At 38.8% G+C, this 15417-nt stretch overlaps 1 protein-coding gene across 2 annotated transcripts; it reads left to right on the top strand.

Moving 5' to 3' along the window:
- Window positions 1-4417: 4417 nt before the first annotated feature.
- DPY30 (dpy-30 histone methyltransferase complex regulatory subunit) lies at window positions 4418-15417 on the top strand. 2 transcript variants are annotated; one of them, XM_012788374.2, is made up of 5 exons: window positions 4418-4520; window positions 4760-4831; window positions 4934-4981; window positions 11996-12138; window positions 15076-15417. In XM_012788374.2, the coding sequence occupies exons 2-5, from the start codon at window positions 4796-4798 to the stop codon at window positions 15146-15148; spliced, it is 300 nt and encodes a 99-aa protein (XP_012643828.1). In that variant the 5' UTR covers window positions 4418-4520; window positions 4760-4795; the 3' UTR covers window positions 15149-15417. The 2 variants fall into 2 exon arrangements, with proteins under 2 accessions (XP_012643828.1, XP_012643829.1); XM_012788375.3 differs by having other exon boundaries at window positions 4423-4659.

Here is a 15417-nt window from a genome sequence, read left to right as displayed (position 1 = left end):
CGAGTCTATTGGCCCAATATTTAAAAACAAACCAACCAACCAAATACAAAACTCTGACTCACCAGTTTGAGATTTTCTAGTTTGCATTGGATTTGTTACTTCAGTGAAAGTGTGAATGAGCTCATGGTTTTGAAATAGTAGGTGTAAATATAAATTGTTACCCAACCTGCTCAACTTGATTTTTGAAGCTATGATGCTATGGAAGCATAGCAGAGTCAGTACATACAGAATTTTAAATGAGTTCCCTAGAATGGCAATCTAGATGATAAGAAGGCGTAATTAGTTGGCACTCTAAGCAAAATACTTGGTTTATAGATATAATTTTATATTTCTATATTTATGGTAGACAATGCACGTTTACTCCTGTGCACATGAAGAGCAGAGTAATGGGAACTGTTAGCACCAGGTAAAATGTTGGGACACATAAATGGATTTGTGTGTTTTCAAAGGTGGTTGCAACTGCAGTGGTTTTAGAAAGTCTCTTTTATCCTGAGACCCTCCTCTCCATCTTATCCCATACTCATTTTCTCCACTTAGTGTCTTCCTTAGTATTTCAGTCTGAATTTTGACCTCTAGCCCTCCCATATAGGCTTGTCATTTGAGGCTTTGCTTAAATACTTATTCTTTTCTCCATAGGGCTCCAAAGATAACTTCTTGGTGAGGCACAATGGCTCACACCTGGAATCCTAGCACTCTGGGAGGCCAAGGTGGAGCATTTCTTGAGCTCAGGAGTTCCAGACCAGCCTGAGAAAAGCGAGACCCATCTCTACTAAAAATAGAAAAATTAGCTGAGCATCCATGGTGCACACCTATAGTCCCAGCTACTTGGGAGGTTGAGGCAAGAGGATTGCTTGAACCCAGGAGTCGAAAGTTGCAGTGAGCTATGATGACGCCAGTGCATTCTACCTGAGGTGACAGAGTGAGTCTCTGCCTCAAAAAAAAAAAACCAAAAAAAACCCCAAGATAACTTCTTACATATATCTCAGCCTCATCTGAAGTCCTGTAGAATTTAGAGTCTATATCACTCATCTTTTTTTTTTTTGAGATAGGTGTAAGCAAGCTTCCAAGAGTCTTCTGCCAGGGGACTCATAAAGGATGTGCTTAATTCCTCCAGCAACATGTTCTGACCACATGTATAAAATGCTGTCTACCATAGACGCTCATCAGAAATTCAGTGCTTGGGCTTTATATTGGGACTGGTTCTATATGTACCCTCTGCCCAACACATACCAAAATCCCAAACTCCTAAAAGGAAAGCAGGTGCGTAACATAAACCATATTGTCTGCAGAGTTTAGGCACAGGGAGCCACTGTCATAATTTAGGGAAAGTTTTATATCAGTGTAGGAAACTGTTCATTATTTAAGTTCCTAGATATCAGTCCAGATCTAATCTTGTAAGCAGACCTTTCTAAGGACGGCAGTTTTAGGTCTGCTATGTTAACTCTTTTCTGCATGCTCACCATGAGGCCTAAACAAATAATTGATGCTTACTAAATACTTGAGTGAAGGGAAAAAGAATGAACTGGGAGATTTTTCTTTTAATACTATCATACAATTAGACTCATTACTCACATAAATATTTTTCTCCATTGTTTTATGTGTTACTTACGATTTAAAAATCGACATATTTTCCAATTAAAGAAAACTTATCTAAACATTTTTACCTTTTAAATTTTAAAACAAATTTGTGTTTTTGGTAAAAAAAAATAGTTCAAACAATCTAAAAGTTCAGAAAAGTCAGACTTCCCTCCCCATTTTCCCTCTCCCCAGGTAACCACTATTAATAGTTTCATGCATATCTCCCCAGCATTTTTCCTATCAACATATAAATATGTATGTGATAAAATATCATAGGATCTCATAATAAGTCCACTTCCACTGCTTCACTTGACCAGCCTTTTATAAAAAATCTCATTATAAGATTTTTTTACAACATGCATTTTTTTTTTTTTTTTTTTTTTAGACAGAGTCTTGCTTTGTTGCCTGGGCTAGAGTGCCATGACATCAGCCTAGCTCACAGCAACCTCAAACTCCCGGGCTCAAGCGATCCTCTTGCTTAAGCCTCCCCAGTAGCTGGGACTACAGACATGCACCACCATGCCCGGCTAATTTTTTATATATATGTTTAGTTGGCCAATTAATTTCTTTCTATTTATAGTAGAGACGGGGTCTTGCTTTTGCTCAGGCTGGTTTTGAACTCCTGAACTCGAGCAATCCGCCCGCCTCGGCCTCCCAGAGTGCTAGGATTACAGATGTAAGCCACCGCGCCCGGCCATACATTTTTCACATAAAATTATGTTGTGTCTTTTTACCTATAGATCTACTCATTTTTTTCAATGGCTATACATTTATCTTTTCTTGTGTTGAGAACATTACAATTCTTCTAGCTATTTTTTTTTTTTTTTTTTTTGAGACAGAGTCTCACTTTGTTGCCCAGGCTAGAGTGAGTGCCGTGGCGTCAGCCTAGCTCACAGCAACCTCAAACTCCTGGGCTCAAGCGATCCTTCTGTCTCAGCCTCCCGAGTAGCTGGGACTACAGGCATGAGCCACCATGCCCGGCTAATTTTTTCTATATATATTAGTTGGCCAATTAGTTTCTTTCTATTTATAGTAGAGACGGGGTCTCGCTCTTGCTCAGGCTGGTTTCGAACTCCTGACCTTGAGCAATCCGCCCGCCTCGGCCTCCCAGAGAGCTAGGATTACAGGCTTGAGCCACCGCGCCCGGCCTTCTTCTAGCTATTTTGAAATATAAAATTTATCTCTGTTATGATGAGCCCATACTGAATATGAACTCTTTACCCAGTATGTGTTAGTGAAGATTTCTTGGCTAACTATCCAGTATCTGTTTCCTTTCTTCCCCTTCCTAGCCATACTAAGGTTTTCCCTTGAGGAACCAATCTTCTCCCATTGTGTAGCAGTCATGCGATTCAGGTGGGGGATTAACTTTACCACCAGGTCATATCCTTGTCATGGTTCATGGATGGGCAGTAATTTAGGCCTGTGCCAGTTATCACATGGCATTCACTTTATCAAAATAACTGGTACAATTTGGACAGATCAGAGCAAAGTTCAGACTTTTGGTTCATGGGTAGACTTATAAGAAGTGATGCTGTCAGGTGTAGTGGCTCATGCCTGTAATCCCAGCACTTTTTTATACTTTTTTTTTTTTTTTTTGGTTGAAACGATGTCTCACTATTTTGTCCAGGCTGGTGTTGCCCAGTCTGGTCTAATACTCTTGGCCTTAAGCAGCCTTCTGCTTTGGCCTCCCAAAGTTCTGAGATTGGCTGAGCACAGTGGCTTATACCTGTAATCTCAGTGCTTTGGGAGGCTGAGGTGAGAGGATGACTGCAAGCCAGGAGTTTGAGAGGAGCCTGGACAACAGATTGAGACCTCTGTCTCCACAAAAACAATAAAAAAATTAGCCAGGCCCCTGTAGTCCCAGCTACTTGGGAGGCTGAGGCAAGAGGATTGCTTGAACTCAGGAGTTTGAGGTTGCTGTGAGCTAGGCTAACTCAGCCTACAGAGTAGCTGGGACTACAGCTCTTGCTCAGGCTGGTCTTGAACTCCTGAGCTCAAAGGATCCACCTGCCTCTGCCTCCCAAAGTGCTAGGATTACAGGCGTGAGCCACAGTGCACAGCCATGATTTTTAATTTTAATGGCTTATATTCCATCATATTGATATGTCATAATTTAGTCTCCAAATCCTTGATATTAAGTTTTCAAGTTTTCATATTACAAAGTGTGACTACAAATTGGATTGTGTCAAAGCCAAGAAGTTTGAGTGTATCATTTTTACATTAAAATAAATTGAATTTTTTGGAATTAAAAGAATCCAATTTGCCAGATTCCATTTGTTATTTACAAATTGTGTGCAGGAGGCAAATTATTCTCTATATTTTTTTACAAATACAATAGCATCAAGAGGGCCATGGTTAGGAAAGTTAGTTGTTGCATATTACAAATCTTAATACAAATGTAAGGTAGCAATATCATTGCAATTCAGATTCAAGGTCTTGAGAAAACTGACTACAGAACTCCCAAACAGTGTTTCTTCCCCAGCTTTAAGCTTTAGAGTACAACACTGACATTCTATCATTGATTGTTTAGCCTAGGCCTATGACTTTCTAGTAAGAGCCATTCAGGGAGTAAGTGGTTTCAGTTCCTTGAGGAAGAGCTTCAGAGGATTGTTTTGGCAGCACCCAGGGTTGATCAGGCCGAGCGGGCTGGTCAGTGGGCTTGCACCAGGGGTGGCGCTTGGACTGGGAGGGCAGGCTGAGGAACTAGTCTCATCGGAGGCCTGGCTTCTGAAGCCAGACCCCAACCAAGACACACTGCAAACCGCAAACCGTCTCATAGACTCAGGACAGCCTGAGAACCTCCCAGCCCTAGGCCTGCCAGGCTGGGAAGTTCTGCGCAGGCGCGCCAGTCGTGCGACATCCGTCACTTACGGCCGGAGCGGTTCGTGCTGGGAGTTGGTGGCTCGGTGCAGGGCTCTTAGGAACGAACGGCTTGGGCGCGGGTAATCAGCTCCCTTACCCGGTTTTCCCACTTATTCTAGATACGTGGGACTACCGCAGAGCTTCCGGACCTGATGCGGGCGCCGGGTCATGGACTGTCCCACCTGGTTGCTCTACTGCTCGGGGTGCTCCCGCGCCCAGGTGGGGGTGAGGGGCGGGGTCGGGGGCTGGGCTGGACTCCATTCTGGCGTCTTCGTGTTGAAATCTCCCGGGTAACTCGCGGCTCTTCTTGTTTTCCAAGACTAGTATCCGGGGACTGTGACTTGCAGGGTCCGCCATGGAGCCGGAGCAGATGCTGGAGGGACAGACGCAGGTACCAGGAGGCCCTGGGTTCTGGGTGGCGGCGCGCGGGGAGGCAGCGAGAAGGGGCGAGGGGAGGAGGTTACGTCTCTGTAACTGGTGTTTTGTTTTCTAGGTTGCAGAAAATCCTCACTCTGAGTACGGTCTCACAGACAACGTCGAGGTAACTCACCCAGTTCCTATGCTTCATCCGTGTGTCTCTTGAGACCTGGAGAAAACTTGAGTTCCGTTTTTACTGGGTTACCTTCCACAAGGGAAAACTTTTGTTACCATGAACTGAATAGTATCGAATTGTGGGTAGCTTATTTTACTAGCGCTACTAATACTTTGTGGTATACAGAAGTACAAATTAGTTTTGAGCCCAGAGGTTGAACTTTTAAAAGTGATACTCAGCAACAAACGTACTTTATTAAGGGAGACTGTCAGAATCGTTTTGGTTGGTTGGCTGTTAAGGCATCTGTTTGGATATTGTTGTGTAAAAACTACACATATTAAAATTAACAATCCTATTGGTCTTCTTAGCAGAATAGGGTGCTGGTGGAGTTAACATTTAATAAGGTTTATTTCTTTGTAGAGTTTAATAGAAGGTGCCATTGAAAGCTATAACACACATATAGACGCTTTTCGCCTTACATGGTTAAGTCTGATTTAGAGAGTATGTATGAAAAGCATACAAAAGAAAGTGTATTTTTATAGAACTTCTTTGTATAAGTGCAAAGAGATTGTTTTCTAAAAAATAGAAAATACTTTGCAAATGAATGAATAAATGCTGGAACAAATGAATTAACCAGAGCAGGGTGGGATTGGTTAGAAAAAGAGAGGCTTCCTGGAAAAGATTTATGTGTTTTATTAAAAAAGATATGTGATTCAGTTTGGATAAATGAGGGCAGAAGCATTTCCAAACAGAGCAATAATAGTAATAGCTGGTAATATTTCCTCAATCTTTTTACTATGTGCCAGACACACACCTAAGTAATTTGCATATATTTTCAGCCCTATAAGGCTCAGGGAAGTTCTTTGACTTTTTCAAGATCACCAGGAAGTAAGGGAGAGCTGTGTGTTTTTTTTTTTTCTTTTTTTTAGTTTAACACCATTTATTATTAAGTGATCTCAGCTGATGTTGTAGCTGCTGTGTGTCAGCCTGTTCTTAAAACATAAAATGGAGAGCTGTGTTTTTAACCTAGACAGTTTGACTTTTTTTTTTTTTTTTTGAGACAGAGTCTTTCTCTGCTTCTCCAGCTAGACTGCAGTGGCATCATAGTAGCTCATTCATTGCAACCTCCACCTCCTGGGCTCAGGTGATCCTCCTGCCTCAGTCTCCCAAGTAGCTGGTACTACAGGTGCCTGCCACCATGCTCTGATATTTTTTTCTATTTTTAGTAGAGATGGGGTCTCACTCTTGCTCAGCCTGGTTTGGAACTCCTGACCTCCAGTAATCCTGCTGCCTGAGCTTCCTACCACAGTTGTAGGTTTATAGGCATGAGCCACCTCGCTTGGCCACTTTGACTTTTTTGCAGAATTTAAGTTGTGTTGCCATTCTTGACCAACTCTTAGAATTTGCTGGCATGCCTACTCTGTACCCATAAGCAATGTTTATTGGTTTGATGTCAGTGTTAAGAGAATCTGTCTGTTTTCATAGTGTAGCTTTTATTAAATGATCAAACTGCTATCCTGGATTAGGTGAATATTCTGTACACTACTTTATGTTCTAGTCATTTAAGAGACTTCTTTTTTTTTTTTTTTTTTGAGACAGAGTCTCACTTTGTTGCCGAGGCTAGAGTGAGTGCCTTGGCATCAGCCTAGCTCACAGCAACCTCAAACTCCTGGGCTCAAGCGATCCTCCTGCCTCAGCCTCCTGAGTAGCTGGGACTACAGACATGCACCACCACACCCAGCTAATTTTTTCTATATATTTTTAGTTGGCCAATTAATTTCTTTCTATTTATAGTAGAGACAGGGTCTTGCTCTTGCTCAGGCTGGTTTTGAACTCTTGACCTCGAGCAATCCGCCCGCCTTGGCCTCCCAGAGTGCTAGGATTACAGGTGTGAGCCACTGCGTCCGGCCTCCAGACTTTTTTTGATAGTGCCTGTATATGAAGGCACAGCCATGAGAGCAGAGATATCCAAATGCTATATCCAGCCGGGCGCGGTGGCTCACGCCTGTAATCCCAGCACTTTGGGAGGCTGAGGCGGGCGGATCGCTCGAGGTCAGGAGTTCGAAACCACCCTGAGCAAGAGTGAGACCTCGTCTCTACTATAAAAATAGAAAGAAATTAATTGGCCATCTGATATATATATAGAAAAAATTAGCCGGCATGGTGGCGCACGCCTGTAGTCCCAGCTACTGGGGAGGCTGAGGCAGGAGGATTGCTTGAGCCCAGGAGTTTGAGGTTGCTGTGAGCAAGGCTGATGCCACGGCACTCACTCTAGCCTGGGCAATTAAGCGAGACTCTGTCTCAAAAAAAAAACAACAAAAAAAAACAAATGCTATATCCTAAACCATCATACCGATGTCCATGGTAAAATGAGAAAAAATAAGGAGAGTGGAGTGAGTGATGCATTATTCTGTGATTGGTCTTCCTGCTTCTGTAATTTTAAAGTATCGTTTGTTTGTTCCTTCCTTCCTTCTTTCCTTCCTTCCTTCCTTCCTTCCTTCCTTCCTTCCTTCCTTCCTTCCTTCCTTCCCTTCCTTCCCTTCCTTCCCTTCCTTCCCTTCCTTCCCTTCCTTCCCTTCCTTCCCTTCCTTCCCTTCCTTCCCTTTCTCTCCTTTCTCTCCTTTCTCTCCTTTCTCTCTTTCTTTCTTCTTCTTCTTCTTCTTCTTTTTTTTTTTTGGAGACAGGATCTCACTCTGTCACCCAGGCTGGAGTACACAGTATTACCATCATAGCTCACTGCCTTTTTGAACTCCTGGGATCAAGTGATCCTCTCACCTTCTGAGTAGCTAGGACTATATAGGTGTGCACCACCATGCCCTGCTAATTTTTTAATTTTTATTTATTTTGTTTGTTTTTTGAGATAAGATCTCACTTTGTTGCCAGTGATGTCCTCATAGCTCATTGCAACCTCAAACTCCTGGTCTTAGGCTATCCTCCTGCCTCAGACTCCTGAGTAGCTGGGACTATAGGTGTGCACCATCATGCTGGGCTAATTTTCCTTTTTTTGTAGAAAGGGGGTCTCACTATTGTTCTGGCTGGTCTTGAACAAATGGCCTCAAGGCATCCTCCCTCCTTGGCCTTCACAAATGCTGAGATTACAAGCTTGAGCCACCACATCTGGCCAAAAGTACCTTTTCTTTTATGAACTAATGGTGATAGTAAAATAGTAATTGTGCTTTTTATTTGTACCTTTTTACTTGACAAAGAAGAGTTAAGCCTATGTTGATGTTTCCATTCATCATATTTTATTTCTTTTTTTTTTTTTTTTTTTTTTTTTACCTTACAGCCATCATACTGAACATATTTTATTTCTAATTTACTTGTTTGTGATATCTGAAAGTCTGGAAACAAGCATTCTACAGCTGCACCTTCTCCTGCTTTTCCTCTTAAAGTTTTATTTTATTTCCTTTGTTAGCTTATTATAAATTTGAGGTTTTTTAGTGGTTGGTTTAGGGTTTATAGTATGCTTGTTTAACTTATCACAGTTTACCTTCAGTAGTATTATATCTTTTTATCTATAATAAAAGAACCTTACATCAGTATTCTCCCATTTTTTTCTCCTGGCCTTTGTACTATTGTCATATAATTTACTTGTGCATATGTTAGGAACTCTATGATTTTTTATTTTTTCTTTAAAAAGTTATTTGTCTTTTAAGAGATTTTCAAAAAATAAGTAAAAGGAGAAATTTAGATTTATCCACATATTTGCCATTTCTGGGGCTCTTCATTCTTTTGTGTAGATTTTGATTTCCATCTGGTACCATTTTCCTTCTGCCTGAGGGCTTCCTTTAACATTTCTTTGTAGTATAGGTACTTTCTACTGACAGACATGTTTTCTGCTCCTTAATATGTAATGTCTTTTCTCTTGCTGCTTCTGAGATTTTCTTTTTATCAGAGTTTTTAAGGTATTTGATTATGATGTGTCTTGTAGGTTTCTTTTTTATTATTTCTTTTCAGGATTCATTGAGCTGCTTATTAATAGGTTTATGGGTTAGAGTTTTCATCAGATTTGGAAAAATTTCAACCTTTATTTATTTATTTATTTATTTTAGACCCAAGGAGAGTGAATATTTATTTATTTTTAATTTAAATAATTATTTTATTTTTTATAGGATGAGGTCTCATTATGTTGCCCAGGCTGGGCTCGAGCTCCTGGGCTCAAGTGATCCTCCCCCTTGGCCTCACAGAATGTTAGAATTACAGGCGTGAGCCACAGAGCCTGGCATCAACCTTTATTTTAAAACATATTTTGTTAGATTAGTTTATTAATGCTTTTATCTTGAACTTATGGAATATATTATAAGTAACTTTTAATGGCCTTGCCTCTTCTATTACCTGTATCAATTTCTGGGTCTGTTCTGTGGATTGATATTTCTCTTTATTATAGGCATTATTTTCCTACTTCTTTGTCTGCCTGGTAATTTCTTATCGGATGCTGGGTGTTCAATTTTACCTTGTAGGGAATCGGATATTTTTGTTTTTCTTCATTCTTTAGTTTTGTTCCGGGACATGGTTACTTGGAAATAGTTTGATCCTTTTGAGGCTTGCTCTTAAGCTTTGTTAGATGGGACCAGACCAGCCTTTAGTTTAGGCCTAATTTCCTTCCTTTGAATCTTCTACTCAATGCTCCATGCATTATGAGTTTTTTCACACTCTGAGTCATGGGAACACAAACTATTCTCAGCCTTGTGTGAGCTCCAGGGATTGTTCCTCTTATTTCTTCCAGGTGATTCTTTCCCTGGCGTTAGGTAGTTGCCTCACGTCCATCCACTGATAAGTACTCACCTGAAGACTGGAAGGTAATTTTGTTAGTCTCTTTTCGGTGCAATTCTCTTCTCACAACTTTCTCCTCTCTAGTCTTTTGCCCAGTGAATTCTACTCGTTTTGGTTTCCCAGAATTTTCAACTCTGTCTACTTAGGGAGAATACTAGTCTTTGCTCAAGTTCCCTCTCCCTTGAATCCAGGCAGGAAGCAGTAAGCTGATGCAATCATAGGGCTTACTTCATTTTTTCCCTTTTTGCCATAACTGTTCCACACTTACCAGTTCAGAATGTCTTAGCAGTTCCTTTTTTGTTAGTGGTAGATTGGATATACCTATTTTAAGATGAATTCAAGATTTTGACTTAAGTAAAATTAGGCATAGCAATTGGAACATAGTAGCTATTCAGTAAATGTTCTAATGAAATAAATTGAATGGATTGGGTGAGGAATTTAGTATAGGATCCATAGGAATTGCTTAGGCATTACTGTTTCTTACTGGAGGAATTGTAATGTCATCTAACTGACCAGTTTTTATTGTGTAGAAATACTGTGTCTGTAAGTTAGGACTGTTTTTAGAAAATACACTCTGAGAATTTGAAGTTTGCCTCATTTTCCTTATTGTGGTCAAGGTAAAGTTTTGAATATAGTGGATTTTGATCTAGGGGAACAAAACTCATTTAAGGTGATGATGGTTTCAGAAATACCAAGTTGTATACCAAATCTAAAAAGTTAGATTTTCAAAAGAAGGCAAAGTTTTTTTTATTATTTTATTTTTCTGCAGTGAAAAGGGGAATTTTACAAAGGGTCAATTAGAATTTCAGAAGAGAGGAACAATAAAGTTTTCAGTCCATGATGAAATAGATAGGTATTTTATAGATTAATTAAGTAGACTTTATAGAAAATTATTTTCTAATTATATTGCAAAATTAGATTGAAAAATCATAAGCAAAACTAGAGAAGTTGTCTGATACAGTTATGGGTATGTCTTTAGAAACCCTGGTCTATATGTTGTAGATATGTGATTAAAATTGTTTTCTCACTTTTAACAAAATTAAATCTAGAAAAATATTTTGACTGTTTTATGTCTAGTTTGAGTATGATTGAAGCAAAAGTTCATTTAAGTGAAAGTGCTCTTAAAAATCCTGTTTTGTGTTTTTAGAGCTACTTATTTCTAAATTTCTAAAATGTTAGATTTTCAAAAGAAGGCAAAGTTTTTTTTTATTTTTTTATTTTTATTTTTTTGAGACAGAGTCTTGCTCTGTTGCCCGGGCTAGAGTGCCATCGTGTCAGCCTAGCTCACAGCAACCTCAAACTCCTGGGCTCAAGTGATCCTACTGCCTTAGCCTCCCAGGTAGCTGGGGCTACAGGCATGTGCCACCATGCCTGGCTAATTTTTTATGTATATATTTTTAGTTGTCCAGCTAATTTCTTTCTATTTTTAGTAGAGATGGGGTCTCGCTCTTGCTCTTGCTCAGGCTGGTCTCAAACTCTTTCTTGATCTCAAAGGATCCACCTGCTTTGGCCTCCCAGAGTGCTAGGATCACAGGCATGAGCCACCATGCCTGGCCAAATCTATTCATTTTTTTAAATTGTGGATATATTTCTTTAAAAAAAAAAGGAAAAATATTCTCATTGTGATAAATGGAGGGTAATCATAAAAATTTAAATAGTGCCTCCAAAACAGTGGTAATAAATTTTTTTTCTGGAAAGAAATTAATTTTTTCTTTTTTCTTTTCTTTTCTTTTTTTTTTTTTTACTTCTCTTCCTCACAGGCAAGTGGTAATAAATTTTGGCTAGATTCTATTGACAGTGGTAAACCTCTGAGCCCTGAAGCTTATTCTCTCTTTTAAGAAGGGAATTTACCAAGTGTTACAGCAGCATTAAAGACATTAGCACCAAGCTGAGACCTTGTCATTGATATTATCTATGATGAAAAAAATTGAAGCAGGACTAGCTTTCTTGCTGTGATTCAATGCTATTCAATGTCATGTTCAGTTTCTTTTGGAACACTATAAGAAGATACTCAACATGAAAAAATTAACACCTAAAAAGGCAGAAAGAAAGAGAAAGAGTAGGATATGGAAATATCACATTAGAAGAAAGAGATATGGTACCTTTGACAGAGAGGTTTGTAGTCTAGTCCAGCTTTTTAGTCATTGATTTGCCTTTTCTGTTAGTATCATATATCTATTAGTTTTTGGTTAGCACTCTAAGTAATCTAGTTATTTGGAATGTTCATGCATTGTTTTTTGAATTCACTAGAGGATAGTAGAAAATGAGAAGATTAATGCAGAAAAGTCATCAAAACAGAAGGTGGATCTACAGTCTTTGCCAACTCGTGCCTACCTGGATCAGACTGTTGTGCCTATCTTATTACAGGGACTTGCTGTGCTTGCAAAGGAAAGGTAAGATAATAGTGTCTGCAAATGGAGTTACAGAGAAAGCAAAATAGACTTCCCTAACTGAAATACCATTAGGACTGGGTGAGGTGGCTCTTGTCTGTAATCCTAGCCCTTTGGGAGGCCCAGACGAGAGGATTGCTTGAGGTCAGGAGTTCGGGACTATCCTGAGCAAGAGCCAGACCCCATCTCTACAAAAAAATAGAACTATTAGCTGGGCGTGGTGGTACATGTGCCTGTAGTCCCAGATACCTGGGAGGCTGAGGCAGGAGGATTGCTTGAGCCCAGGAGTTTGAGGTTGCAGTGAGCTATGATAATGTTACTATACTTGAGCCCTGGTGACCCTGTCATAAAAAACGAAAGGTGAAGAAATGCCATTAGTTATACAGCTATTTTTTTTTGCTGTATAACTTATGGATATTATAGATTTTAGCAGTCAGTCGTAATTTTCTGGCTGGGCACGGTGGCTCACGCCTGTAATCTTAGCACTCTGGGAGGCTGAGGCCGGAGGATTGCTCAAGGTCAGAAGTTCGAAACCAGCCTGAGCAAGAGCAAGATCCTGTCTCTACTAAAAAATAGAAAGAAATTAATTGGCCAACTAAAAATATATAGAAAAAAATTAGCTGGGCATGGTGGTGCACGCTTGTAGTCCCAGCTACTCAGGAGGCTGAGGCAGAAGGATTGCTTGAGCCCCCAGGAGTTTGAGGTTGCTGTGAGCTAGGCTCACGCCGTGGCAGTCTAGCCTGGGCAACAGTGAGAGTCTGTCTCAAAAAAAAAAAAAATAAGTTTTTTCTATCAGTCTTAGATTACATGTGTATTTGTAAAGATTTATAATCATGGTATACATGTAATTTTCTATCTTCTTTTACTTAATATCATGACATAAAATTTTTCTATATCTCTTCATAGTCTTCATGATTATACTTTAAATTATAATAGCACATTTAACTAAGCCATTTTCCCAGTGTTGAACATTTAAGTTCAATTTCCTTTGTTACTGTAGGTCACCAGGCAGTTAATCTATTTTCGTGCTGCTTTTGCCTTTGCTTAATTACTGTCTTATGATAAATTCCTAAGAGTTCGTTTCTTAGTTCAAAGGACATGACTATTTTTATGGTGTTTGACATATAGTATCATATTTCTGTCCAAAAGTTTGTCCTTAAGATTGTTCTAGTGTTACTGTAGCCTCAACAACATGAGTGTTAGAAACTTTTTGCCAAGTTGTTTTAATTTACTTTTCTGTCAGCAAGATTACAGTTATTTCTCTTTTTTTCTACATGTTTCTCCCCAGTAATTGTCACCTAAATTCTTTTTGTGTAAGTAAAATCCAATAAGAAAATTTGTTTTGTAAATCAGACTAGTCAATATTTATTAGATTCATATTCTGTTTTATTTGAAGTATAATAAACATTGTAGCAAACTGACAATTTGATAAAGAACTTGATGGAAATATGTCTCATGGTAAGAGTAAAGTTTATTGACGTAGAACAGATATATTAATTTATATAAAAATTATATGGATAACCCATATATTGCTTTTCATTGTTATATTTGTAAGATAGGATTTATTTATGACTGAGATACATCTTGGCTTTACTACTGACAATTAAAATATGGGCGTATTTCATATTTTTTTGTTGTTTAAAGAAGGTTAATATATTTGAAATTCTGAATATTACTTTAAATGCTAGAAAAAAATTTAAAGAAGTTTTTAAGTAACAAGCTATTAGTATAATTTTTAAGTAAAGAGTTCTGGCAAAATGATTCATCAAATTAACTGTAAATATTACATGAAAAATGTTGTCTATGTGTAGGCAGCTCAAAGGGCTATGTAAAGTGCTAAGGGAATGTTTTGAGATTATTGTAAATCAGTTTTCAACATGCCTTTTCATTGTAGAGTTTAAAATAGATGTCTCCCCAACTTTTCATTTGGACTTGTTTTCTCAGCAAGAATGATTTTCATAAAAGTGATACATTTGAGGCCGGGCGCTGTGGCTCACGCCTGTAATCCTAGCTCTTGGGAGGCCGAGGCGGGCGGATTGCTCAAGGTCAGGAGTTCGAAACCAGCCTGATCAAGAGCGAGACTCCGTCTCTACTATAAATAGAAAGAAATTAATTGGCCAACTGATATATATATAAAAAATTAGCCGGGCATGGTGGCGCATGCCTGTAGTCCCAGCTACCCGGGAGGCTGAGGCAGAAGGATCACGCGAGCCCAGGAGTTTGAGGTTGCTGTGAGCTAGGCTGATGCCACGGCACTCACTCTAGCCTGGGCAACAAAGCGAGACTCTGTCTCAAAAAAAAAAAAAAAAAGTGATACATTTGAAATAACGCCTCTTAATTTTATAAACATGTTTAACTACTCAGGTGTGCTGTCGTAATATTAGAATTATTATTGATTTAAATTATTTGAAGAAAGAAATGGCTTTACAAAGGGAACAGAACTTGTCTAAATTAGTGTTACTTCCTTTGATTAGTCACCTGAGTTCATCTGCATGTCTTGGTGATGCTGCAACCATTGTCCAATATTGTTTTTGCTCTTTTAAAGAAGGATAATACACACAAAATTATACATCATGGGTATACAGCTTGATGAATTTTCACAAACTAAACATACCTATGTAACTTGCACTCAGATTAAGAAACTGAATACTGTCAGTACCTTAGAAGCCTCCTTTGTGACCCCTTCAAGTCATTATTTTCCCTGGGGTAATCATCATCCCATTGTCTGTACATTTTTGAAACTTCTGTGTTAGAATTGAGTTCATAACCAGATTTAAGCGCTACAAAAAATTTCAGTGTCTTTAACCTGTATTGGCGAATTTGCTTATCTATCTCATTTACCTTATTTACTACAAATGGCCTTTCATTATGGAACAATACATTTTAATTAACACATTTAGAAAATATATTTCTAAACTTCTGATTTCTTTTCCCTTACAGACCACCAAATCCCATTGAATTTCTAGCATCTTATCTTTTAAAAAACAAGGCACAGTTTGAAGATCGAAACTGACTTATTGGAAAGAACAGAAAAATTTGGTTGCTACTGTAGATTTACATGATTAAGAGGCAGTTTTAATTGCCATGATTATTTTCCCTTTTTGGAGTATAAGAATCTTCAGGACAACAGAACTTATTTCCGGAGTTGCAGAAGAGAACACATTTCCCTTATTTTCATTTAATCATCATACTTATTTAATAAGCATATTCTGTGCAATTTTTTCTCAGATGTCTTTAACTTTGTTTTTAAAATGACCTTGAAAATAAACTGTCAAAACACCA

This window comes from Microcebus murinus, chromosome 3, assembly GCF_040939455.1.
Source record: "Microcebus murinus isolate Inina chromosome 3, M.murinus_Inina_mat1.0, whole genome shotgun sequence".
NCBI lineage: Eukaryota > Metazoa > Chordata > Mammalia > Primates > Cheirogaleidae > Microcebus > Microcebus murinus.
Note: the sequence above shows the minus strand (reverse complement) of the source record. Positions and strands in the feature narration are given on the sequence as shown.

What these genes read in the sequence shown, in the direction of transcription:
- DPY30 (XM_012788374.2), top strand. Translation starts at nt 4,796, where the DNA reads ATGGAGCCGGAGCAGATGCTGGAGGGACAGACGCAG. An exon ending in TGCTGGAGGGACAGACGCAG is followed by an intron (nt 4,832 to 4,933) that starts GTACCAGGAGGC and finishes TTTGTTTTCTAG; the next exon opens with GTTGCAGAAAATCCTCACTC. An exon ending in GTCTCACAGACAACGTCGAG is followed by an intron (nt 4,982 to 11,995) that starts GTAACTCACCCA and finishes TGAATTCACTAG; the next exon opens with AGGATAGTAGAAAATGAGAA.